This window comes from Carassius auratus, chromosome 21, assembly GCF_003368295.1.
Source record: "Carassius auratus strain Wakin chromosome 21, ASM336829v1, whole genome shotgun sequence".
Lineage (NCBI taxonomy): Eukaryota > Metazoa > Chordata > Actinopteri > Cypriniformes > Cyprinidae > Carassius > Carassius auratus.
Window position 1 is genome coordinate 13,365,194 of NC_039263.1, and position 25,627 is coordinate 13,390,820.

The 25,627-nt window shown below is 37.3% G+C and overlaps 3 protein-coding genes across 11 annotated transcripts in view; 2 read left to right on the forward strand and 1 right to left on the reverse strand.

Annotated features, from left to right (window-relative positions):
* The window catches only part of LOC113038582 (rho GTPase-activating protein 32-like), a 103,981-nt gene extending 98,894 nt beyond the window's left edge, over positions 1 to 5,087 (forward strand). For all 7 annotated transcript variants that reach the window (XM_026196105.1, XM_026196106.1, XM_026196107.1 and 4 more), the window contains one exon: positions 1,206 to 5,087. In XM_026196105.1, the coding sequence (XP_026051890.1) occupies positions 1,206 to 3,431 (2,226 nt within the window). In that variant the 3' untranslated portion in view covers positions 3,432 to 5,087. The remainder of the gene's footprint in view (positions 1 to 1,205) is intronic.
* Positions 5,088 to 5,758: 671 nt separating this feature from the next.
* On the reverse strand, positions 5,759 to 7,889 carry LOC113038584 (anaphase-promoting complex subunit 13-like). Of its 3 annotated transcripts, none has more exons than XM_026196114.1 (3): positions 7,656 to 7,889; positions 7,407 to 7,551; positions 5,759 to 6,050 (listed from the first exon to the last, which is right to left on the reverse strand). In XM_026196114.1, exons 2-3 carry the CDS (start codon positions 7,503 to 7,505, stop codon positions 5,925 to 5,927), a joined length of 225 nt encoding a protein of 74 aa, XP_026051899.1. In that variant the 5' UTR covers positions 7,506 to 7,551; positions 7,656 to 7,889; the 3' UTR covers positions 5,759 to 5,924. The 3 variants fall into 3 exon arrangements, with proteins under 3 accessions (XP_026051899.1, XP_026051898.1, XP_026051897.1); XM_026196113.1 differs by having other exon boundaries at positions 7,407 to 7,557; positions 7,656 to 7,888; XM_026196112.1 differs by having other exon boundaries at positions 7,407 to 7,512; positions 7,656 to 7,887.
* A 490-nt stretch (positions 7,890 to 8,379) lies between these two features.
* On the forward strand, positions 8,380 to 11,521 carry LOC113038585 (lathosterol oxidase-like). The gene is made up of 5 exons (XM_026196116.1): positions 8,380 to 8,511; positions 8,795 to 9,012; positions 9,117 to 9,249; positions 9,487 to 9,587; positions 10,571 to 11,521. The coding sequence occupies exons 2-5, from the start codon at positions 8,803 to 8,805 to the stop codon at positions 11,024 to 11,026; spliced, it is 900 nt and encodes a 299-aa protein (XP_026051901.1). The 5' UTR covers positions 8,380 to 8,511; positions 8,795 to 8,802; the 3' UTR covers positions 11,027 to 11,521.
* Positions 11,522 to 25,627: the final 14,106 nt, after the last annotated feature.

Below are 25,627 nucleotides of genomic sequence, written 5' to 3' on the forward strand. Positions count from 1 at the left end.
ACACTTTATTTAGTTAGTTTTTTTATTTTTTATTAAATTAATTTTTATTAATAATAAATAAACTATAAATGCATTTATTTTACAGTAAATAAACTTAAAAATAAAATGCTAATATTTACTACTACTTTGTTTGCCTTTTAAGAAGAATCGCTTTATGTATTCCCCAATTTTAAGTCGCTTTGGAAAAAAGCGTCTAAAAAAATAAATAAACAAAAGCGTTTTCATTATATTCAAACTTAAAATCATCAGGCTTTTATTTTGGTGGGTTGCCGGCAAGTAAGTATATGGTAAGTATATACTTCCGGATTTAGCGCTGCTGATTAAAGAGCGTCAGTGGATGAATGTCACAGTTTTGTATTGTGCTTTGAAACGGTAGGCATAACTTAGATTTATGCTTTCAGGTTGAAAAGAAAACTTATATAGTTCAGTTTGTGATCTAAAGTGGTAATTGTGCATTAACAGCTGTCAACCATGTCGGTACGCAAATGCGCTGTCAGAACATATTTTTTATTACGCACTTTTTTATTTTGGTCACGCATGCGAGCCTGCGGACCACTTATGTGCACCCCTGGTTATAAATAGTGCTGTTGAACGATTAATCGCGATTAATCACACCCAAAATAAATGCTTTTGTTTACATAATGAGTGTGAACTGTGTATATTTATTATGTCTACTATATATAGATACAAACACATGCATGTGTACATTTAAGAACAATATGTTTATATATTATATACATTAATATATAATATAAATATATCAATGTATATACATGTAAATATTTTCAAAATATATACAGTGTTTATATATACATAATAAACACCGTACACATACATATCGCGTAACAAAAACTTTTATTTTGAATGAGATTAATCACGATTAATCATTTGAGCCAAATATTCACCACTGTAAATTCAAAATTACAAAATCATGTTAAGCATTAGTGCTACTAGTTCTTAGTTCAAAAGCTGCCTGCCATTGTTTTTATTTAATTTGTTAGTATTTATGTGAACCTTTAGAGTGCATGTTTTTGCATGTTGTGTGATTATTTTACCTTTTCACATTGTAACAAAATTTGTATCAAAATTATTCAGTTCTTTAATCTGGTAATGATATCAATAATTTACAATAAATTACAGTGCATGTAAATAAAAAAGGGGAAATATAAGAAACATAACAGTGTTTGTTTGGGCTTAATCCCTAGATCCATATGACTGAAATGGTAATGCCACCAAAACCCATAAAGATGCCAGATCAGCCAGTCGCAATTCTCCAGCCTCAGCCACAAATACAGACTCAACCTCATGCAGCCATTCGGTCTCAGCCTCAAGTTCAGTCTCATTCTCAGTCACAAGCACAGCCGCAGTTTCAGCCTAAATCTCAGCCCAATGCTAGAGTTGCACCAACCCCTGCAGCACCTCTTGAACCTGTGGAAAAACCATGGGAAGCCATAAAGCCTGTCCATCCAAAAGCAGATTGTGTTCCTCAACACCATACTCAGGGAGTGACACCGCCAACACCCCCAGTTCGTTCTATTGAAAGTAAATTAGCAATGGCTGCTCTCTGCAACACTGAGGCTGCTAACCCCGCCAACTTTCATACCATCTTAGAAGCATCCATGAAAGGGTCAGTGGAGGAGACTCCCCCGCAATCTCATCCATCTCACCGTAGGGCTTCCACTCATCAGTCAGGTTACATTTACCACTCAAAAGGGGATCCTGCCCTACTGGAGCCCACCACAGAGGCGTATTACCATCAGCGGGTATCCCCTTCAGGTCAGGCTACGATGGCATACCATTACAGACCAGAGAGTGTTCCACCACACGTTTCTTATGTGTCGAAATCAGAGCCACAGATCTCCTATAGAGGCCACGGTGATGGCCGATACAATACAATTGGACCGAGGTCCTACCACCAGTCTATCAAATCTCGTGGCCCTCTGAGAAGTGAATACATTTCTCCAGGCTCACTGCACCACTCCCATGGCTACAGCCAAGTAGATGGACCAACCGTGTACCCAACAATCCGCAGGGTCCACTCCCTACATGTGCCTCCTACTGCTATCCGCTCAACGCCGGTCACCAGAACCGAGGTTCCACCAGATGATGAGTTATTTTACTACCAGCGCCCAGTCTACCACTGCAAATCTCACCAACCAGCCTCTCAAGCCGACTACCACGTCACACAGCTACAGCCTTATTTTGAGAATGGAAGAGTTCAGTACCGCTATAGCCCTTACTCTGGCTCTCATGTTCTGGATGCCCCTTTCTACGATGTGGACCATTACGGTACGATCCGCTTACGGCATGTCCATTCCTTTAGCGGTCGGGATAGTGCCCCTCTCCCTCGGTCTGCAGCCAAATCTGGAGCCTACCACTACCTTTCAAGGCATTTCATTCCTTTAAAGGAGCATGGCTTCGTAAGCAGAGACATACCACCTTACGGTGGTTCAAAAGGGAGTGTTTACTTTGCATGGGATCCAGACGAAGCAGAGAGGCTTCGCATACACTCTATCCGCAGGGAAAGCCGTGCAAGACAAAAGGTGAAGGGTTCTGTAATGTCTCAGTATGACAACATAGGACCCTACATGCCAATGGATATAGACATGTTACACATGCGCAGCAAATCAGATTCCGGCAAAACTGTATTGATGGCAGCAGAGAGCAAGGAAGCCAGATATAATATCAATCCTGGATCTCAGCATGCTTCCAGGCACTTGATCTCCGAACCAGATGTCCTGATGTATATGGAAACAGAGAAGCACTGTCAAGGAAATGGGATGGGGGATAAGACCACCAAACAAGGCAGCTCCAGGACCTACTCGTCCATCCATTCACATCAATCGCAACTTCCACCACGAAGCCTGCAGCACTTACCAGAAGGTGGCTATCATGACCTGAAGTTTGAACCTGGGGAAAAGCAACCGAGCAGTAAACATTGGCAGGAACACTCCGAGAGCAGAACCGCCCAACCTCGTTACGAAAGGTCAGATTTGGATCGCCACATATGCAGGGTTAAAGCCACGAGCAGTGCCAGTGAAGATGAACAAGCAGTTCCTGTGAAGCCAGCTCCTCCACCCAAGCCAGAGAGATCCCATAGCGTTAGAGAGCGACAGCATTACAACCAATCCAGTCTTCCCTCACATCTACCAGACAATTCAGACCTCAGTGGATCCTACTCTCATCAGTCACAGGGACAAAGTCAAAGTAACATTACTTTTCAGTCACACTATGACAACCTGGATGACTACCATCCGGTACCTCAGTCCCAAACCTCACTATCAAATCGGGGTGGTTCCAGCTCCTATCACAGCCCTGGTTTCTCAACTCCACATAGTAATCTTGCATACTCCACTGCCTTGGGACAGGGCGCCTTCATACAGGCTGAGCTTTCAGTGCGGAGGCCAGAGACAGAGATTAATGCTGAGTAAACAGGCATTTAATGACAAATAAGATTATTGTAGGTATCAATAATTCACTCCAAGTTTAGCAGCCTCTGCAGGACAGTGGACTGCCTTCTGACTGTTAACATTCAGTTTTCTTTTTTTTTTATGTACAAAGAAATGTAAAAGACTTTTTACTGAACTGAATGTACCATAATTTCATCAGTTGTTTAAACATTGTGACATGGAAATATAACTTGTTATATGCTGTAGATATCCTGTGAATTTGACAAATGGTACATGAACCATAACCAGATGAGTTATGTATATCTGAGAAGAACTACTGGATATAAGGGATTCGTTTTGTTCTGTTTTATTACTTTGAAAAGGTCTGGGACTGGGTATAAATGAAGTGTAAAGGTTTGCATTTTAGAAATGCATGTAAACTACATTTTACAGAACAGTTCTGTGTACCTTGATATATTTGTGTATTGTGTACTTTATGGATGTTACAGTAACAGTGGAAGGGAAGCCCTGTTTAAGTCATCCTACCTTCATTTTACACAACTAGGTGGTACATGAAATTCTTAATATTCTGCCTTAGGTTGGGGGCCCAAAATGTGCATCTTTTCCATTTTGTCCTAACTGTGCCATTACTATTATGTATGATACGGTTTCATCACAAGCAACTGGATTTCTTTCTTCATTCGAAAACTTGAACTCTGCTCGGATTGGCTGCTGTTTGTTGTTGGAGGGACCAAACAATGTATGCAGATTATGATGGCAGAAGTATTCATTAAGATATTGAAGAATGCCGGAAGGTAAGAGTGCCAGTGTGAAGTGACACATTTCTTGTCCCCCTTTCAGGGAATTGTGGTACTGACAGAGTTTTTGATACATTTAGCGATTAAAATATGTTTTCTGACTGATTTTAGACCAGCACCTTACTTACATTTTTATAACGAGCTGCATTACTAAATTTCACAAAGATCCATAAACTTTAAATAAGGGGAACCACTTAGACTGGGAAAAAAATAGTTGGGTGGCTAGTGTGGAAAAAATACAGGCACCTCGTATGTAACCTCTGTTTTATGGGACCAAGCTGAAATTTTAATGCAGCATCTCCATACTTGCACTCTCCTCATGAGTACTTGATCCATGAAGCATTAAAGCCTCAAAGCCTAATTTAATCAAGCCTGTATGAACCTGTAGTCTGATTTCATTTAGCCTCGAATTACATTTACTCCTTTAATGCACATTTTTGGGGAGAAAGGATGTTTTATTTTTTTGGTAAAGCAAACAAAAAAGTAGGCTGAACATTACCGGTATTTCTCTTTAAAACAAATATTTATTCAGCTTAAATCTGTAATATAATACAGCTGCTGTTTGATTTAATTTGGCTAGATTGTTGTAATAAAGACCTCCCTTTTAGATAGCATTTGATCTGTTAATCTCGAGCCATTATACTATAAATCCATAGCTATTTGGTCACATCCCCCCAAACCTCTACACATCTGCTTAAGGAGCCACCTAGCTGAACGTCTTTCTGTAATACCAAGAAAGTATTATACATGTTGTCTATGACTAAAACATAATATGCTCACAGTTAGCCATGTTTCAGATATATTTGTGATGATAAATGGATCATCTCAGTGTCACCTTTGAACCCAAATAAAATTCAGCTTAGCCTGAAAGAAGGAATTATTTATTGATTCCATTATTTACTGCTTGTGCATTTAATTCAGTTTATGTATCTATTTACACTTGCTTATGTTGTATTTGGAGTATTTTACCATAGTACAATCAAAATATCACCAAATTAGTCTAATTCTTGTTTCTTATCCAAATACAGTACAAGGAAAATATTTGAGGTTGGAAAGATTTTTTTTAAAGCAGCGTCATTCTTATTTCACTGCATTTTTTATACAATTTTGAATTTAGATTTTTTATTTTTTTTATATATTCTAAAATGTAATCTGTCAAAGCTGCATGTTCAGCAGCCATTATTCTACTTTAGTGTCATATGATCCTTCCAAATATGATTATTTGATGCTCAAGAAACAGTTACCAGTTGAATACTACTTAAAATAGTGCTTAATATTTTTGTGGACCCTTTGAGAATTCTTTGATGAATAGGAAGTTCAAAGAACAACTTGTTTGGAATATAAATCTTACGTAACAGTAAAATGTCTTTACTGTAATCTTTGATCAAATTAATCATGTTTAAATGTAAGTATTAATACAAAAATAAACACTTTTGAATGTTAGCATAAGTATGATATATACAAGAAGTGCTGTGCATTTTAGATACCAGTGTGAATTGTAAGAATGCTAACTGTGTACCATCAATAATTTAAACGACTAGCACAACTTAATTTGAATACAGCACTTTAAATTAATTTTTTTTATTCTTTAATATCAAAAACACATTGAATGCAAATCACAGTAGCATATAATCATAAGAAAATCGTCTTTTGCATCATAAGTCTTGTATCAGTGACCCACATAGCAGACAGATAAATGGACAGATCATCTTCAAATCTAAGTACCAATGTTAGGGGTGTTTTCATGCAAACTCTGCAGGGCGAGATCTGACCACTTCATCTCTTGCTCTTTGACGGACTCGGTCGATCCGCTGTTGTCTTGCTCTGCTTCTGGAAGTTCACTCTGACAGAAAAAAGGCAAACAATTTAATAAATAAAATTGAAATAAAACATTTCAAAAGCTATTTTTATTTTGATGATTAGAGCTTACACCTCATGAATGTCAAAAATCTAGTATCTCAAAATAGTAGAATATTTACATTTGAGTTTCATTAAATGACCATCCCTACAGTATACATTATGAATCTCTTGTTCTTTGAAACCACAATAATGGGGAAGAATGCAGACTTGGCAATGGTCTAGAAGACAATCACTGACACCCTCCACAAAGAGGGCAAGTCACAGAAGATCATTACTGAAAGAGGTGGCTGTTCACGGAGTGCTGTATAAAAGCATATTAAATGCAAAGTTGATTGGAAGGAATAAATTGGGTAGGAAAAGGTGCACAAGCAACAGGGACGACCGTAAGATTGAGAATACTGTCAAACAAAGGCGATTCAAACACTTGGGAGAGGTTCACAAGGAGTTGACTGAAGCTGGAGTCAGAGCATCTAGAGCCACCACGCTCCGACCTCTTCAGGAAAAGGGCTGCCAAGCAACTTCTGAAATGGAAACAACGTCAGAAGCATCTTAACCTGTTGCTCTAGTCAAAAGTCCTCTTTTCAGATGAAATTAAATTTAGCATTTTATTTTGAAATCAAGGTCTGGAGGAAGAATGGAGAGGCACAGAATCCAAGCTGCTTGAAGTCCAGTGTGAAGTTTATGAAGTCAGAGATGACTGGGTGCTGTGAGGTATACTGGTGTTGCTCCATTGTGTTTTATCAAGTCCAAAGTCAATGTAGCCGTCTACCAGGAGATGTTGATGCACTTTATGCTTCCATTTGCTGACAAGGTTTATGGAGATGCTGATTTCCTTTTGCAGCATGACCACAGTGACGAATCCACTTCCAAGTGGTTTGCTGACCATGATATTACTGTGCTTGATTGGCCAGCCAACATGCCTGACCTGAACCTCATATGGAATCAATGGGATATTCTCAAGAGAAAGATGAGAAACGGTCGATCCAACAATACAGTCGAGCTGAAGCTCAATAGTGCCTCAGCAGTGCCCCAGGCCCCTTTTTTCACAATATTCATATTTTTTAGATGCACCTGTACAGTGGATTTACAGGCAATTACAGCAAACGTGATATCACATAAAACAGATGTAACGTATTCATATTTCCACGTGCAAAATATGTTGCTGTCTCTCTATACATAATGAAAAGTAAAATAATAATAATAATCATGTGTTGTGCATATTCCGCTCATCATTGGAGTATTAACAGTACTCTCCATCATTGCGAAGATTACTTCAGATAATATATCTTAACCTACGTAATTTAATGCACATCTCAAAACTGTAAATGTGACGTTTTACCAGTGGGATTGTGACATCTTCATATGGCAGTCTGTCTTCTCTCCAGGCGTCATCTGTGAGATCGAGAACTCTTCCATCTCTCTGCACTTCACTGTCCATGGTCAGACTTCGGTACACATTCAACAGATCAAACTACGTTGAAACACTGTATCTATCGTAAGTTATGGAGTGCATGCATTAAAAAGTAAAAGTACTCATATTATGAAAGCTATTAAATTATCCTAGTAAAAGTAATAATACATAACGTACCCGTGCAGTCTTCTGCCCAGCACTGCCGTTTGTTGTTATGTCGCTCTCTGATGACGACATCTCCTATCCATTGAACCTTTTCTGCCAAACGTTACGTAACTATTTTCTGATTACAATATAGTCGAGCCGATGTGGTTAGATTAATGAACTTGAGGAATGACAATGTTTCTTTAATAGACTATGATTAATCTGCAGGTTAACGCCTTACAGTGGTGAACGGTTTGTGTGAACAGACCTTTTCATTGATTCTTTTGAACCGGTTCACAAACCACATATAATTGAATCATTTGCTAATTGTGACGAACAAAACCTGACGGAAACATGTTTACCATATATCAAATATGTATTACAGTTCTATGCAGAGTTGGGTTTTACTAAAACGAACAAAACATTTCAGATGGAAATTAATTTAGAATTGTTTATATAAATAATATTTATTTTCTAAATAACTGAATCGTGTCTGTAACAAACTGAACTGAGGCAGATTTAAATGCAATATCAATAATTCTTAATAAAAGCCAATCGAGAAAGTCACAAAGAACAAGATGTGCGCTTCGTGATGATACAAGTTAACGACGTCAAATAATAATTTGATCTGTTTTCAACCGGTTCTTCTAAATGAACTGTTCAAAAGAACCGAGTCGCACAAACGAGTTGGACTTCCTATCACTAACGCCATGACCAGATCTCGCATCTGTCCAATGAGATGTCAAGAAACGGGCTCGCGCTCTGAGGAAGTGAGCTGCTATTGGCTGCGTCCTTTTTAGTTTCTAGTGAGAGCAGAAGGACGGCCTCTGTGAGGCTTTTAACCTCACGTATTTTCTATTCTGGAGTGTCTTCAAAATCACCTTTACAGGTGAGTAGATCGTTTCCTACAATTACAGCATTTGTTTTCAGACATGAACATGTATTGTCAACAATAATACACTGCGTTAATTCTGTCTGCTCTTTTTCTGATTCATTTTGTCTTAGAAAAGCAAAAATATTTATAATATTGCTTGAAGTGCACTGGAGTGTTTCTAGTATTTTCATTGTTTGTTAGAGTATGGCAGTAACGTTAATGACTAAGTGAATTATTTAAAAGCCTTTTTGTTCATTCACATTTTAGACAGTTAATAACACTTCTGTCCAACTCATAGGGTCAGAGATGGACCTTGTGCTCAACTTTGCAGATTATTACTTCTTCACTCCGTATGTGTATCCCTCATCCTGGCCGGAGGACGAGGCTCTGCGGCAGATCATCGGCTTGATGGTGGTCACCAACCTGGGTGCTGCGATCTTATATCTAGGCCTGGGTGCTCTGAGCTACTTCTTCATTTTTGACCACAAATTAATGCAACACCCTCAATTTCTGGAGGTTTGTTTCCCCATCTAGCAATCTACTTTCTTTAAAATGAGTATATTTATATACAGGTACGTATATATTTGTATGTTTTTTTTTCTTTCTATTTTTGACCACAGAACCAGGTGCAACGTGAAATAAAATATGCTCTGTGGTCTTTGCCTTGGATCAGTGTACCAACAGTAGCATTGTTTTTCGCCGAGGTCAGAGGATACAGCAAACTGTACGACAGTGTAGATGAATCGCCATTTGGTGAGATCTTTTGCTTTATCAAATGGGTATACTGTATGAAGTGCTGGATATAACCACCCATTTTTAAACTTTAAGGAAAGCTAGGCCAGAAACATTAAAAACATTATTGAATCTGGATGCAACAAACCAACAGCCCTAATTTTAGAAAGTACCAGTGATGCAGCCTGTCAGATGTGCGTTAGATAATCATGTTGCTATGGGCATAACCATCTCATACTATTTCTGCTTGTTTTTCAGGATGGTCAGGACTGATTTTCAGCATGATCTCTTTCCTGTTTTTCACTGACATGTGCATTTACTGGGTTCACAGATTCCTTCACCACAAGTTGATATATAAGGTATTTAATATATATATATATGAACTGCCTCGCATTGACATTTAGGTAAAGATGAGCAAAGATGGATAAACTCCTGTTATGTAGTGTTGTTTTTTAACTTATAAACTTAATATGCTTGAGTTGTGATTTAAGGTATTTTTTCTATTAAAAGCATGCATGTAGGAGACTGAGTAAATATGTTCTGCTCAAGCTCAGTTACTTCTAGTTTATTAATGAACAACAGCCAAGAAAATGAATAAGATGGGAATAAAGAGTAATATTGCAAAAGATTAACGGTAATATTATTGAGGAGACAGGATGTCTTAACCAATTGAAACAATATTCCCAAGAAAACATGCTTTGAAAATCTTGAGAAGGTAAATAATAAAGAGAAAATCTAATTTTGTTATGTTTATTTTATGTAATTAAATGTTATTTTAGAATTATTTTTATACTATGATGTTATAAACATTTGAATTAGAGTTTATTTGCAGTTTTTTTTTTTTTTTGATTTTATGCACTATTGTCATTTTTTGATCCTTTAAAGTCTTTGATTTCGGCATCAATTAGATTTTTTAAAACTTCAACTTAATTCAGTGTTTTTATTTATTTATTTTTTTTCAATTCAGTTTTTTTTTTTTTTTTCAGGTAAACAAGGTTTACAAAGAACAAAATATTTTGGGAACTGTTGACAGTAACCACACTGTTTTAATATAAGCTTTGTCCCAATTCGTGAAAGGATTTTCAATTCACCACTATTCACCTAATTCGTTTTGTGATATTGAATAAAAAGTTGTACATTTGATAAAAAAAAAGTGAATTTAATATTTGCTCCACCATACTAACATCTGTGTGATAGGTACATAGTAATAATGACACCTACACTGTTCAAAATACTACATATTTTATCTTATTTTAAACATGATTTCAGCTACCAGTACAAGTGTAGTACTTTCAGCTCCATATAACTTACATGTTGTTTTACTCTCTTCCCTCATATAAAGTATTTTCACAAACCACATCATGTGTGGAAGATCCCCACTCCGTTCGCCAGCCATGCTTTCCACCCCTTGGACGGATTTCTTCAGGGCCTGCCATACCACATCTACCCTTTCTTCTTCCCCCTACACAAGATTCTCTACTTAGTCCTGTATGTGTTCGTCAACATATGGACCATTTCCATCCACGACGGAGACTACCGCGTGCCCAGTCTGATGGAACACATCATCAACGGTTCAGCTCACCACACAGACCACCACCTCTTCTTCGACTACAACTACGGGCAGTACTTCACCCTGTGGGACCGCATCGGAGGCTCCTACCGCTACCCTTCAGCCTTGATGGGGAAGGGGCCGCACGACCACATTAAAAAACTGATGGCAGAAGGGAAGCTGAACTCAAACGGCGTAAACAGCCAGACTAATAATAACAAAAATGGTGTTCATGTCAAGAAAGAGTAGCTAGGCAGAATAAATATCAGGAATGAGTTTCAAGGTAAGATGTTTGCTCTTAAAACAAGTTCTTATTCACAAGAGACTCTTAGCACTAAAACAATCAGTTATGCATGTAATCGCCAAAAAGAAGAGAGGACAAAATGTGAATATTTCCGCCAAGTAGTTGCCAACCTGTGCTATGGCTACCATGTTGCTATTCTTGCTATTGTGTAACTTAATATGAATAACTTAAATTAACAGGCTTCTGTCAAGTAAGCATCTATAATTTCACTGTCATAAACATTCAAAGAATGTATGAAGATTGACAGACTTTGCCTTCAGTTCACCCTTCCATTAGCAGTCGTTAAAGTACACAAGACTCTGACATTCTCCATAGCTTTGTTTTCGTTGAACTGAGTTTCGATGAAGACTACAGTCATCTTGTTGTAAAAGAGATTCTGTGGTTTGCTTTTGATATGAAATGCACATTCTTTCCAAATAAAAAAAAAATACTGTACTTCATTTGTGGTGTTATATTGGGCATGGGAATCTGAGGTCAAGTTATGTTATTCTGCACTTATTCTTCGGATTGAAAGACACTTTGATTGTGGAGGAGAGAGCCAGACTGCTCAAGTATCACAATTGTTAATAGCAAACACTGTAGCTTTGAGTACAATGACATGTTATTGTCCTTTCCAGAATAGCAACGATCATGTAACCATCATGGCACACACTAGAGGGTGCAGTTGAATCACACTTTATTCAGGTATTTGTGATTAAAGAATTTAAAGGTGCAGAAGAAATGTAGATTCTAGTAGTTTTATTGACAAACCAAATGAGTGAAGAGAACGGCCTTGCCAGAATTCTTGTTTGCATCACAAAAATACTTTTCCCAAGTGTGGGAAGGAATGATCATACAACTCTATTACTGTTACACAAACAAACAAACTCAAATGAACCATATTTTTTCTTCATTATTTAAATGAGGAGAAAAATCTCTTAGCAATGCGTTGTTAGGCTAATTTATTTCATGCTCCTGTTAACAACATCCTGGCAAACTAATTAGTGTCTATGGCAACAGTATGTATGATTTTTATGACTTATGCATTGCCACAAAGGTTATGACAAGGGATAAACATAGGAACTAAGATGTAACAGCCGTTGAATCACTTGTTAAAGATGCACGCAACTTTGATTAAAATGTGTGTTGGATGGAAAACTACATGCAAATGACCACACATGAAAAGCATGTGACATTGCATTCAGTGCTTTATGGGATAAAAATGATAATAATATGAACAGTATAATAATAGTTGAAGTTGTCCGTTTTTATTATTGTGTGTTGATGAGACTGGGCTGGCGGGGATCCTCCAGGTTGAATGCTGTGAAAATCTTCACATGCTTTTAATGATTTGCTTGAAGGAATAGTTCAAAGAGTCCAAACAGCTGATAAAAACAACACAATAATCCACACCATATCTCCAGTGCATCAGTTACTATCTTGTGAGGCAAAAAGCTAAATGTTTGTAAGAAACAAACCCATCATTAAGGAATTTTTAATTTAAACCATCGATACTGGCCAAAATCCGTAATCCATAATATTTCTTCCTGCATTGAAAAAAAAAAGTCCATCCTCTGTTGTCCTCTCACATCAAAATCCACAGACATGTTTGTTTAGAAGAGTTTTGGACCTTCACCTTTCACTTGCTTGCTAGCTTGATGGATTTGTTTATTAAAAACACACATCCTTCACAAGACGTTAACTGATGGACTGGAGTCGTGTTAATTACTTGTAGATTGCTCTATACTTGTGAGATATTGTTAACTTGTTCTTATCACCTGTTTGGCTCTCATTCTGACGGCACCCATTCACTACAGAGGATCCGTTGGTGAGCAGCTGATGCTAAATTTCTCCAAATCTGTTCTGATGAAGAAACCAACTCATCTACGTCTTGGACGATCTGAAGATTCATTTTCAGCAAATGTTCAACTATTCCCATGATAGTTTGTAATATAATGTGCAATTCCTTCAGTTTTGTTTGCTTAATTTATTTAGCAAGTCTTGTTTATTTTGCACGCCTGATGATTTGAGCTACAGTATGTCACAGTATGTCACAGTATGTAAGTTTGCTGCTGTGCTCTTGTGCATATGTGAACTGTTGTGCGCCCGTGTGTGTGTGTGTGCTCTTGTTTTTGTGACAGCAGGACACAACTCTGTATAATGACATGGGTATGACACAGGTATTACAATGAGAGCTTGACTTATGAGGACATAACCCATGTCCCCATTTTTCAAAACGCTTATAAATCATAAAGAATGAGTTTTTTTTTAGAAAGTAAAAATGCACTAAGTTTCCTGTGAGGGTTAGGGTTAGGTGTAGGGATGGTGTAGAGCCATAGAATACACCGTTTGTACAGTATAAAAATCATTACGCATATGGGATGTCCCCACTTTTCACAAAAACAAGCGTGTGTGTGTATGAGTGTGTGTGTGTGTGTGTGTCTGTGTTTGTGTGTTTAGGAAGTGAGAGAGTTTATGAACCCAATCACTGAACTTGAAAATGGTCTTTTATTTCATGCTGGGTGAAATGGCTTTATTATACGGTGGATGTGCATGCAGGCGTGGGATGCTGGGTGACTCATTTGTATCCTGGCAGCTAACTGAGGTACAGGAACACATCATTTCAAAGTTCACACTGTGGGTACCACCAGGAGCACTATTGCTTTGTGCACAACAATGCCACATTTTCTTACCCATTATTATGATCGCGAGAAACCCAAAGAGGAAATTAATCATTACATTTCTGTCCACCTAGAATAATCTCCAGCCTTTATTTGAATTGGTTTCATTGCATGCTGAACGGAGAGTGCTGTACTGCAGCTGTGGCCAGTATCTTTCAATTACAGCGCAGACCAATGCTCATTCTGTTGGGCTTCTAATGATATCTGCAGGCTGTTTACAAATGTCCCTTCCACAGAATGTATTTCCACACAAATTAATAAGACCAAGTAACACCTTTAGGAAATCTTTTCATTTCAAAGGGATGAAAACCCCCTTGATGCTGATTTGGTGGTGTTTTGGAGGAAAGTGTTTTTTTTGTTTGTTGTTGTTGTTGTTGTTTTGTCTTGAATTTGAGGTTGTTGTTTCTTTTGTGCTTTTACTATTGTGATTTTACTATTATTATTAGTGATTTTTTTTTTAGTTTACAAATATATAGGCCTAAATTTAAATTCAAACATTTTATATATTTTATATAAATTAAAATTCTGTCATTAATTATTCACCCTCATTTAATTCCCAAAACGGTAAGACCTTTATTCCTCTTTGGAACACAAATTAAGATATTTGATAAAATCCAAGGGCTTTTTGACCTTTCATAGACAGCAACACAATTACCACACTCAAGGCCCACAAAGGTAGTAAGAACTTTGTTAACATAGTCTGTGTGACATTGGTACAGAGGTACAAGCTATAAAAGAAAACAATTTGTGTGCAAACAAAACAAAAATAATAACATGCATTCATGAGAGTACCACAATGCAAGCATGCACCGTTTGCAAGCAGAAGAATGCACATCAAAGCCTGATATGGAAGAGAAGAAATTCTACAATAAAGTCATTACTTTTGTTTTCGTCCTACACAAAATAAATTCTCATAGCTTCATATTAAGGTTAAGGTTGAACCACAGATGTCACATAGAATATTTTAACTATTGTATATATGTCTTTGTTCAAGTTAAGTTGTGAATTTGCATAATAATTTTGAGGATGATCATATCATGTGAAACAGTTATGCTCATTCTGCAATTTTAATTTATTTTTTTTATATTTGGGGGGTGGGTGGGTATTAGTATCTTACTTAAAAAAATGCTTGTGTTTGTCAACATCATGTTTAATTAACGTTTCTTCATGTGCATTTTTTTAATCTTGTCCTTGTTATTGTTGATAATAAAACTAATCTGAGTTTCCATAATGCCATCAAAACAGAGGAAATAATTCCGTCTGAAATATTTCAGTGTTTTTATCATTAACAAGATCTTGTTCGTAGTATCTTGTCTACTATACTATATGTCTTATTTCTGTAAATACTAAGCTAAAAGCAATCTAGTATTAATTTAACACTTCAAAGGCAATCTTAAGACAATGGCGCCTTTTTAAAGAATGATGACTGTAGTCACAATGTGACAAGTGTTGATGGCATTCATCCCTGAGGATTATGACCATGTTTGTGTTATTACTGTATGTAAAAGACTGCCTTCTTCCCGGATTGTGTAAAAATCTCTTTTAGCTCTGCCTGCTTCATCAAAAATGAAAGGCCCAAAGCAAACACCTGAGGTTGTCTATCAGTTCCACTTAGATGAAGAACAATTCCTCTTTCTTTTTTAGCACCGCTCTTATAATGTGGAGAAATAGGAGATGTCATTTTGAATTTATTATGAGCATCAAACTGAAACGGAATGGCCTCTTTTGGGGGCTTGTTTGTTTGTTTGCGTACGCAGTAGTACACTTTTATTTCTGATTCAGTCAGTGAGCAGCTAATAATACTAGAAATGAACTGCCATGCTTGTTTATTGCTAGCACAGGACTGAACTACTGATAAAGAGGGCAACATTCACTATCATGATATCCCTGAGGGTGCATGTTGCTTGTGGATTCATAATTAAAAGTGCAGATTTGCATTTTGCTAAAATGTTTAAACCATAATCCAGTTAATAGTTCAGTTAATTCATATAAAAATCAGTTCTGTGGCCCATGCTGTGTTACCCAGACAGAACAGTGCTGCTAGACTGATAATTGATCGTTTTTTCCATAAAAGAGTTAGAAGGGGAAAAAAACACCATTTACACATACTTTTACAAAACAGCAGTGTTTTAATATTACTGTAGAATAAGTAAATAAACTACATCTTTAATTAAACCACAGTTATGTTTCATTCTCTCTGTTGCAATTTAGCCAATATCAAAATAATAATAATAATAATGAACATGACAAGGCATGTAAATAAATAAAACTGGAATAGAATATTGTGCACAGACTCAATAACATGTTTAGTCCTAAATTTATAATCTATGTTTTTTAATTGCACATTACATGCCCATGCATTTGGATTACACAGTTTATGAGATAATGCAATAGATATTTCAGTGATTGGCACTCAGATGAACGCTGGTGTTGTGATTTTAGGATCACATGTCTCTCAGGTGTCTATCAGATGATCACGTCCACCTTTCTTAGTTTAGCCACCAGTCATAGACTTTTACTATGGAATGAGTTACTGCCAACAGCGGCTGTTTGATCATTCTGAATTAATGCAAACTGGAGGTCAACTGATTTATCTAAAGGATTGTGAGATATTGTTAACTTTTAGAGCCTCATACTGAAGATAAACAAGAGTAATTAACAATTACTAAATGAATTCTAGGAATGATAAAGGAATAACGTGCAAAAGATGCATAAAATGCAAGTGATTAGGTTGGGTGTTGCCATGGCATAGTTACGTTATCTTATGGAAAGATAAACTTTTGTTTCTCTCAAACTAAAAAGGTGAAGAACTTCATTATGCATCAAACAAGTAGATGGAAGATTATATATAACATATGTAAATTAGAACATCATTCACTAATAATATACAACAGTGCCAAGATCTCTGGAGAGATGTTTGTTTAAATGATATTTTCATTAGCTGACTGCAAATTAGCAGTCTGGTAGTGATGACTTTTTCCACTGCTTGTGTGTGGGTAAAAATACAGTGAAGAAAGATGCAGGAATCCATTTGAGCAGCCTTGAACTTGAAGTTCTGTGAGATGCTGATCTCCTGGAGCAGCAGAATTCTGGAACATGCAAATGAGGCCTAAAGCAGGTGCAGAAGATCCATGCATTTGAAAGTACCTTAAAGTAAAGGTTTGCTCTCCACAGCTCAACCTTGTTACAGATGTTTGTATGTCTTTTGCCTTTCTGAGCCAGAGACTCAGAACATGGTCAATCCAGTTTTGTTTCTCGAAACTTAAGACATGCTGCATTTGTTGCTGACTCGCTGGACAAAGTCTCTGAACGTAAGGTTAATGTCTCTTTCCTCACAGACTGGAAGCTCAGAAAGTGGTTGTATCTGTTTCTAACTCGAAAGCTGGATACTCAGAGCTTGGTTGTATCTGTTATGTCTAACCGGACGGACCAGAGATTGGTCAGTGGTGCCTATGTAACAGTTATTGCCTCGTAGGCCAGGGACTCAGAACCTGGTTGTATATGTTAATGTCTCTTCCTCATGATCCAAAGACACCATGATACCACCCTTTTCCCTGGCTCTTGTCCACACTCAGATGCTGTGGAAAGGCCCTGACCTGTTTATGCTAAGTAAACCAAGTCTCTGTCATTGGAGGTGATTTCCTCGGATTTGAGATCTTTAAGGGAAGTATGTGCTGGAAGTTCTCCGCATCCTTACTTTCAGTTCCTACTCCTATTATGACTACCCTGTTTACAGCCAATCTCAGAGCTATCTGAGTCTTTGCCCTCTGTCCTTCCACTTCCTGCTCTCCTTTCTGGGGTCATGCCCGTGAGTGTTACAGTATATCCACTGTAACCCCAGAACAGGGCTGTGGGTGTTCTGCTGGAGATTTCTGCAATGGACAAACCTGTTCTGGCTAGTCCTGACCCTTTCTTTTGATGGGGTGTCTTACTGTTATTCCTAGTTTCAAGAACAGGTGCATCATACTCTCATTTTTGCCTACCCTCTCACTGTCCCGGTTTTGCACTACAAGCTGCCTCAGATCTACTTTAGACACACAGTCAACATCTTCCACAATTATGAGTGGTTTCCTTACAGTGAGCTATATGTTACTCAAAAGGAGACTCTTAAACATGACATCCTTTTCTGCCCTAGGGTCATCTTTGCCCTCCAAAATACATTTTCCATAAGCACTCATAGTACTCTCTGGGAGATTAGTGATGGCTTTAATTAGGAAAGCTGAGAGATAAGAGGCAGATAGGTTTTGATAAAAAGCATACTCTGGATTACGCAGTTCTTCATAATTGTTAGTGATAACCCGGCTCTGTCTATGAAACCATAGACAGTTGGTGCATTGGTTTTTCTCAGACTAGCCTTAAGGAAGTATGTCAAAGGTACCTTTGCATCCTTTGAATACAACTATATGTTGTTATTAGAAGTCTCAGGGTAAAAAAAAAATCCATACCACATGCTTATTCTTTAAGACTATGCAGGCACCTGTCTCTAGATGGCTATGTGCAATGAGACTCAGATAAAGAATAGCTATGGAAGAGTAAGAAGTTGTGTTATATGAGTGAGTGAATCCAGCACTCATGGTAAGGCTAGTAGAGGCCATTTACCTTACCATTTTGCTAGTAATTCTGTCTTTATGAATTATTATTCATCAGCGGGTCCCTAGGTGCTCTGTGGTTCAGGTTGAGCCTGACTTTTTCCAGTTCACTCATCCTTGTCCCTTCTCCTTCACACCTCTCTCCATTTGAGCTGGAAAGCTGTTGTTTGAGCATTTCACAAATCGGTTCTATTGTCTTTTTTTTTTTTTTTAACCTGAGAAGTTTCCAGCAAAGCTGACCTTAACTCAGCTTTAGTCTTATTTAGATTGGTACTTATTGCACTTAAACTCTCCATCTGTGCTGACATGTCATTATGGGAATTGGACAACTATGTTTACAGAGTGGACCACATCAGTTTTCAGCTTTTTTAACTGGATTGCACGTTTTAAGTCTCTGAAGACAATTGAAATATATTTAAGCTCTTAACTTGAAGTTGTCTCTTCACAGATCAGCCAGCTCATTTTTGAGTTCGTAAAACTTTAAATCCCTATATTTGTCCTGGTCATGGGTAAGGGATATTTTGTTTATGGCATGGTTTAGTTAAGTAGGCCAGTTTAGTGCTATAAGTAAAAAAACATATGTGTATTTCTATGAGAAATTACTTACATTCAACAACTGCAATGTGCTAAAGAAAAAAAAAAACTTGACAAAGGTTTTGCTAAATTTGTCACTTCTCTCCACTGTGCAACCAGTCCTACTTCTAAATTCTAAGGAGTTGAGCAGTTAGACTTTTAATCAGGCTTGAGAGAACCGCTTGCTAAGCAACTGGTTTCTGACGCCGTGAAAGAACTTAGTGAACTTAGTGAACTCAATTTTGATACCAAAGTTACCTCCATTGTTATCTTCCAGTGTATTGACTTGTGTTGATAAAACAGAAGGCTCATTCCAAGAACAGGGATGCCAATTATGTAGGGATTGGTACTCACGTCATGTTGACATTGTGATTTTTGGACCACACGTCACTCAAGGTGCGGTTATGAGCATATCAGATAATCACCTCTCCCCATTCTTAGTTTGGGGCACCAGCCAAGGACTTTTACCAGGGACTGTTTGATCATTTAGAATTAATGTAGAATTATATTAATTCAAATGAATTTAAATGAGAGAGTTGGTCAAATGATTTATTCAAAAGGACTGGTGATGTATTGTAAAGTTGTAGAGCCTCTTACTGTATTATCAACACAAGGAAGACACAAGTTTAATCAAATAAATGTTATTAACAAAAGATAAACAAGAGTCATTGCAACTACTAAATGAATACCATGAATAATAAAGGGGAAAAAGTGCACAAGATGCATAAAATCTATAAATCACTGCAAGTGATTACGTTGGGTGTTCCCATGGTACAGTTAAGTTATCTTATGAAAAGATAAACGGTTGCTTCTCTGAAACTAATCAAGTGTAATTAATTCATATTAACTGACATCATCAAAACTACATACTGATGATAATATAGAACAATGCTAAGGTCTCTGGAAAGAGGTTTGACCTGTGATAAATCTGGGCCCTAGAATGTGCAGTTCACTATAATTTTTATCAGTCACACAAACAGGTAACATTTCTGTAATAGTACTAATAAGCTGAAAATGTATAATAATCAATAACGATCAATACCTACTTTCATATTCAGTGTTAGTGCAGGATAAAACTGAAGTAAATTAGCTTAGAGGTGTTCGTGATCAGCCTGGGAATTCTGGGTATTTCCTGCAGTCAACTCTGAAACCTGTGAGGCACACATCATTCTCTGATATCCACTCTAAAATGATCTATCCAGACCGTCAGTTGTGCGTTTCCTCGCAGCAGGGGTGGCAGTCTCAATCTGAGGGAATTCTGCTGCGGGCGAGATAACCGTCTTAATGAATAAGCGAAGCCTTTATGGAAGACATTAAGAAGTGACAGAACAAAGATGCCGCGCTGCTTTTATGTGCGACTGCCGTTTGCATATTGTTTGTGAATCCAAAGTGGATAAAAGCTGGGGCTGTTCTCTGATCAAGGGAAAGCGAGTTAGGGGTAAAACGTCACTTTCAAGGCGATGCATGTTGGCTGATTTGTCCATAATTGGAGGGAACACTCTGCTGAGCTTGTAAATAACAGGATACAGTGTAAACACACTTAAATCAGTGACATGCTGAGCATAGTGTGATGGATTGACTGATACACTCCCTTATTGGAGGTCCTCTTTTAAGGCAAGGCCATCTTGTAAAATGTCATGGTATTTATCAGTGCAACTAAATGTCAGCTAGAGCTTCTTTGACTGACTCTCTGACCTATGCATGCCAGAGATTTTCAGATAATATTTGTTTTTATATTGGTGAAGGACATCCCTTATGGATCCGACACTAAGAAGATGATGTCTGCTTGTGATATAAATGTCACATTGTTTCCTCAATCGCATGACCAGGCGTGTATCACACAAAGAGGTCCATCTGCAATTTTTGGCAACACTTTGTTTTAAGTTCCAATACTCGCTATTAACAAACCATTAACTATGAATCAATAAAATATGGTCATGCAGAATATATACTTTAGATGTATAAACAGATAATATGTTAATAACAGGCATGCTAAAAAGCAACTAGTTAATGGGTCCTTATTCTAAAGTGTTAACATTTGTTATAACAAATGATAGTATGCATATAACCATAGAGCATAATCTTAAATATTTCTGATTTATTTTATACCATACCATTTTTCTTTTCAAACCCTAAAAGCTCTTTTCAGTTTGAAATCAGATTCTAAGTCACACATTTCCAGTGAGCGCTGACTTCTGAAGCCCACTGAGTGTGATTTCAATAACACTTAATAGCGCACACAAAAGGTGTCCTTCCAAAATGGTTTCCCAGCATTGCACCATGACTGAAATATTCTCCAGCTTTGTCGGCGAGCTCACATTTACTGTGACTGACACAATGAAACGTGGTGATGAGGATAATGATCATGTCTGTTTGAAAACCTCCTCCTCTCGCTCCAACACGAGACAGAATCTGCTTTAAAAATACAAAGAATTTGTTTTGTGGAGCAGCCTGAAGTTTATGACATACAATGGGAATGACAGCATATCAGAGAATGACACCATAGTGCTCAATTGTGCAATCATACACATTCAGTGTGGAAATTACTGTCAGACTGACCGAAAGCTCGGCCAGGATTGCTCTGCATGATGCAAAATGTGAAGGAGAAGTGCAAGGAATGCAACGGCTTCAATGATCTGCCTCGCTATATCGATAAATAATGACTGCTGAAATGCAACGATATCTGCAGTACTTTTCTGTGGTTAGCTTAAAAATGTGTTCATGTTCAGTAAGTACATTTGAAATGTTTAATATTTATAGGTGCATATTTGGAGGTTTTATATTTATTCATACTTCCTAAGCAACCAATACAACACTATTACCCTCTCTGCTGCCCTCAGCTGTCAGGTTAACCGGTGCACTCTGTAACAAGTTGGCAAGTTGTCAGTTTGATATAAAGTTGTCAGACGTTTGTTATTATTAAATTGCCAAACACATCTGGTCGCCAACATGAGGGTGCAACCTGCCTTATGTAGAATAACACTGCTTTTTCCAGTCCATTGCTATCACAGAACATGGTAATATACATTATTTTAAACATCTTTAATAAAATGTACAATGTAAAACGTCATGCACTTTAAATTATTTTTATATTTAAAAGAATTGTTCACCCAGAAAAGAAAAGTGTCATCTTTAACTCACCATCAAGTTGTGCCAAACCTGTTTGGTTACACACATTTTTCTAAATTATCTTTTTTGTTTGGCAGAAGGAAATTCATACAGATTTGGAAGGTGAGTAGATGATTGAATTATTATTTTTGGGTAAACTATCCCTTTAATGTTATTTCCATATGGATCAAAGCAAACAATCAAGAATAAATAAATAAAAACTAAACCTCTATAGCACATTATTTTGATCCATTCATGTGTCGTAATTAATTAATTACTGTTATTACTAGATGACAACATGAATGTTCTACCTGGCACTGTTCTTGTCCTTGGACTCAGAATTATGTGTTTCTGTGGCAACACTATAAGACTAAATGATTTTGTAATTTCAACAGACAGAACCACAATACATCAGGCAATAGTTATAGAATGGGCGTTTTTCTGAAATATTCTATTTGAATATTTGGGCTCAAAAAAAAATGAATATTTGAATATTTGTTTTAGCTATTTGTTTGTTTAAATGATGTTTAACAAGAAAGATTTTATTTTTAATAATAATTTCATTGTTGCCATTACTGAACAAGCTTATGATTATAAGCAACAATGTTATGTCTCAAGCTCAAAGCTTTTAGTTGAAAACATATATATATATATATATATATATATATATATATATATATATATATATATATATATATATATATATATATATATATATACATATAGAAGAAGAGCATTCAAGCTTAAGCAGAGCAAATGAAAAAAAAAAAAAATCAAGCTGACTGTGGCAATCACAGTAGATACAGAACGTACATACTGTACACTTGAGTTGGCCTGTGTTCATTGCTTACATTGTTTCACATGTTAATATTGTGAAAAACAGTACTATGCACATGCTCTGGTAAAAGTTGGTTCCTCAGTCTGATAACAATAACGATGTGCGCTGACACAGACCTTCCGGAGACTCAAAGTGTCTAAGCAAAGTTTCTTTCAGCTTTGTGTTTTCTATTCTTAAAACACTTTCCCTTGAGGAAACTTAAAGTGCCCCTATGAGTAATGAAAGGTTCATATTTTGGTTTTGGGAGTCCCCAACAACAGGTTGACATACATGCAAGATCAAAAAACACTTTAATTGTCTTAAAATATGCATTTATTTTTACTTTACTTGCTCAACGACTCCCAGCCGATTCGCTCAATCGATTCATTTTTCTAAACCCCTCCTTTGTGTGACACTAATCTGCGGTGATTGGTCCGATTGTTCTCATTTTCATTGCATCATGCCTGTAATCCCCGATAAAGCAGCGTTTGTGAGCGCAGTGCTGCTTTGTGTGCAGAGTGCAGACAGAGTTACCAGGGAAGCTGCTATTTTTATGCTCCAAAAGCAGCACCTACAGTGGCAAAGAATTAATTAGCATTTTCATTCAGACCAGCATCAAAAGATCAATAAATACTAGGGCAATATGCTAATGTTTCATGCTGACATCGATATGAAACGTCTTGGGATTCTTTTTAAAAACGACTCGTTTCAATGATTCAGAAGCGACTCTTTCTTTTGAGAGACAATAACTTTATACACGGTGCACTTTCAGATTGAAAACTTTGCAGGATATTTTCAATCATCTAGAGCTGTGATACACACTGCATGACAGGTAGTTTTCAAAAATCCATAATTGGGCACTTTAAAGGAGACGTGTGTCTCAAAATCGTCTGGCTATCAGACAAGCTCTCTCTCCGGCTCACTCGTGGTACAGCTGCACATACCTGCCTTTCCTCAGTCCACTGGTGTTTGGATTTCATGTGGTTTGTCATTGTGGTGGTGATATTATGATAATTCAGTTTCACTGATTCATTTGATCAAAAGTCATTCCATTAAGTAAGATCACTGAGTGAAGTAATTCCAAATTTCACGAGGCAGCTCCACAGCGCCACCCAGTGCGTTTAGTTATAACAGACTTTTAGTTTGTGTGCTTGGGATTTATCAGGGATTCCCTGCATTCATAGCCAGCAAAGCAACACCTAGTAAAAATTTGAATAGTGTTTTTATTTTTCGAATAATAATTACAAATATTTGTATTTCGTCTATTTGTGCAAAATCCTTGCATATGGATTATAGTTAATTTGGTATGACATTAGATATTAAACTGTGCTAGCTACATTAAACTGTATTGTGTGTCTTTATTATGTTTATTATTTTTGCAGTATAATGGGGATAAACGGAAATAACCACTTCCTTAAAAGCATTTTACTGCTGAAGCCACCTGGAGCTCTTGGAAAATTAAAAGTTTTAATTTCGAGTTCTATAAGAACGTGAACGCACCTTATTTCCTCATTCGTACCAACAGAGTCTTCTAGAAAATGCTCTGGGATTTCTCTTGTTTTTGTCTCTTTGCCTTGGCCAAAAGCAGGAGCAAAACTACAAGTCTCAAGCCGTGTATCAACCAGCATCTTTCCATCATCTTTGTTTTTTCCCCATAAATGGCAGCCTGCATAAGCTTTTCGGAGGCTTGAGGACACCCAAATGAGGCTTTGGTTTGGAAGCTAACTAAGCTCACAGATGAGAAGGTTTGCTTTGACTTGGCAAATCATCAGTCGCTCGGGGGTAGAAATCAGAGATTGTTGGCCTTGGATCTTCAGATGTCTCATTTGATCTCTCACTGTCTGTCTTCCATCGCTTTTACTCCCTGCTGTTTGTACAAAATTCCATCTTAGTTCATTCTCCAATATTTCGTTTTGCCCATGAGTGTTATCAACCCAGTACGTTCTAACAAACGGTTAAGAGAGTCTGAATGACTTAATCCATGTGCATAATAAAAAATAATACTGTGACCGAACGTCTACGAGATGCAGCTCACAACGTTTCTCTCCTAGTTTATGTTACTCTCATTTGCTGGTGCTAAAGTGGAGAATTAGCGTCTCCGTCGAGTCATCAGTGTGTCTTTAGATGTGGCATGTAAATGGAGTTTTGTCAGGCAGGAACAGGAGGTGGTCAATCACTGTCTACTTTAACCCCAGCCACTTAAATAGCGTCCCTATCAGACGCTTCCGCAATCCATATTTAATGTAAGTGAGGACACGAAGAATTCCAATTTCCTGGTCTCTTTAGGAAGTCATCTCCCGCCAATGAATAAAAATCAGAAATTACAGACATTTTCGCATCTCTCTGTGCTGCAATGTTCTGTGAAATAATGACTTACGGTATTCAATCTGTCACTCGATTGCTGTCCTTTTTGTTACTTTATATGGGTTTCTAATCACCTCGTGCAGCAAATGACATCTTTTTTTCTCCACCGCTTTGAGATGAAGCGCCGCTCATTGGCACATGAAGTAGTTTTCACAGATTTTCGTATTCACGTATCGCTTGTTTGTCAAATCCTGTTTGTCAGTGTGGTTTTGACAGCACAGACAGAGGAGAAACATGAAGCATAGCCAGAGATGCGGGCAGACGTCGTATCGCACACACAGAGCTACATGGAAAAGGGAAAAAGAAAGGAAAAAGGTGACGGCAGCGAGACATCAAGTCTGGCAGATCTCATGCCACCAAGTGACTAGATAGAAATGGGGCTTTGTTATTACAAGTGCACACTTCAGTAAAACTGGGAGCTTGTCAGAGCAATGC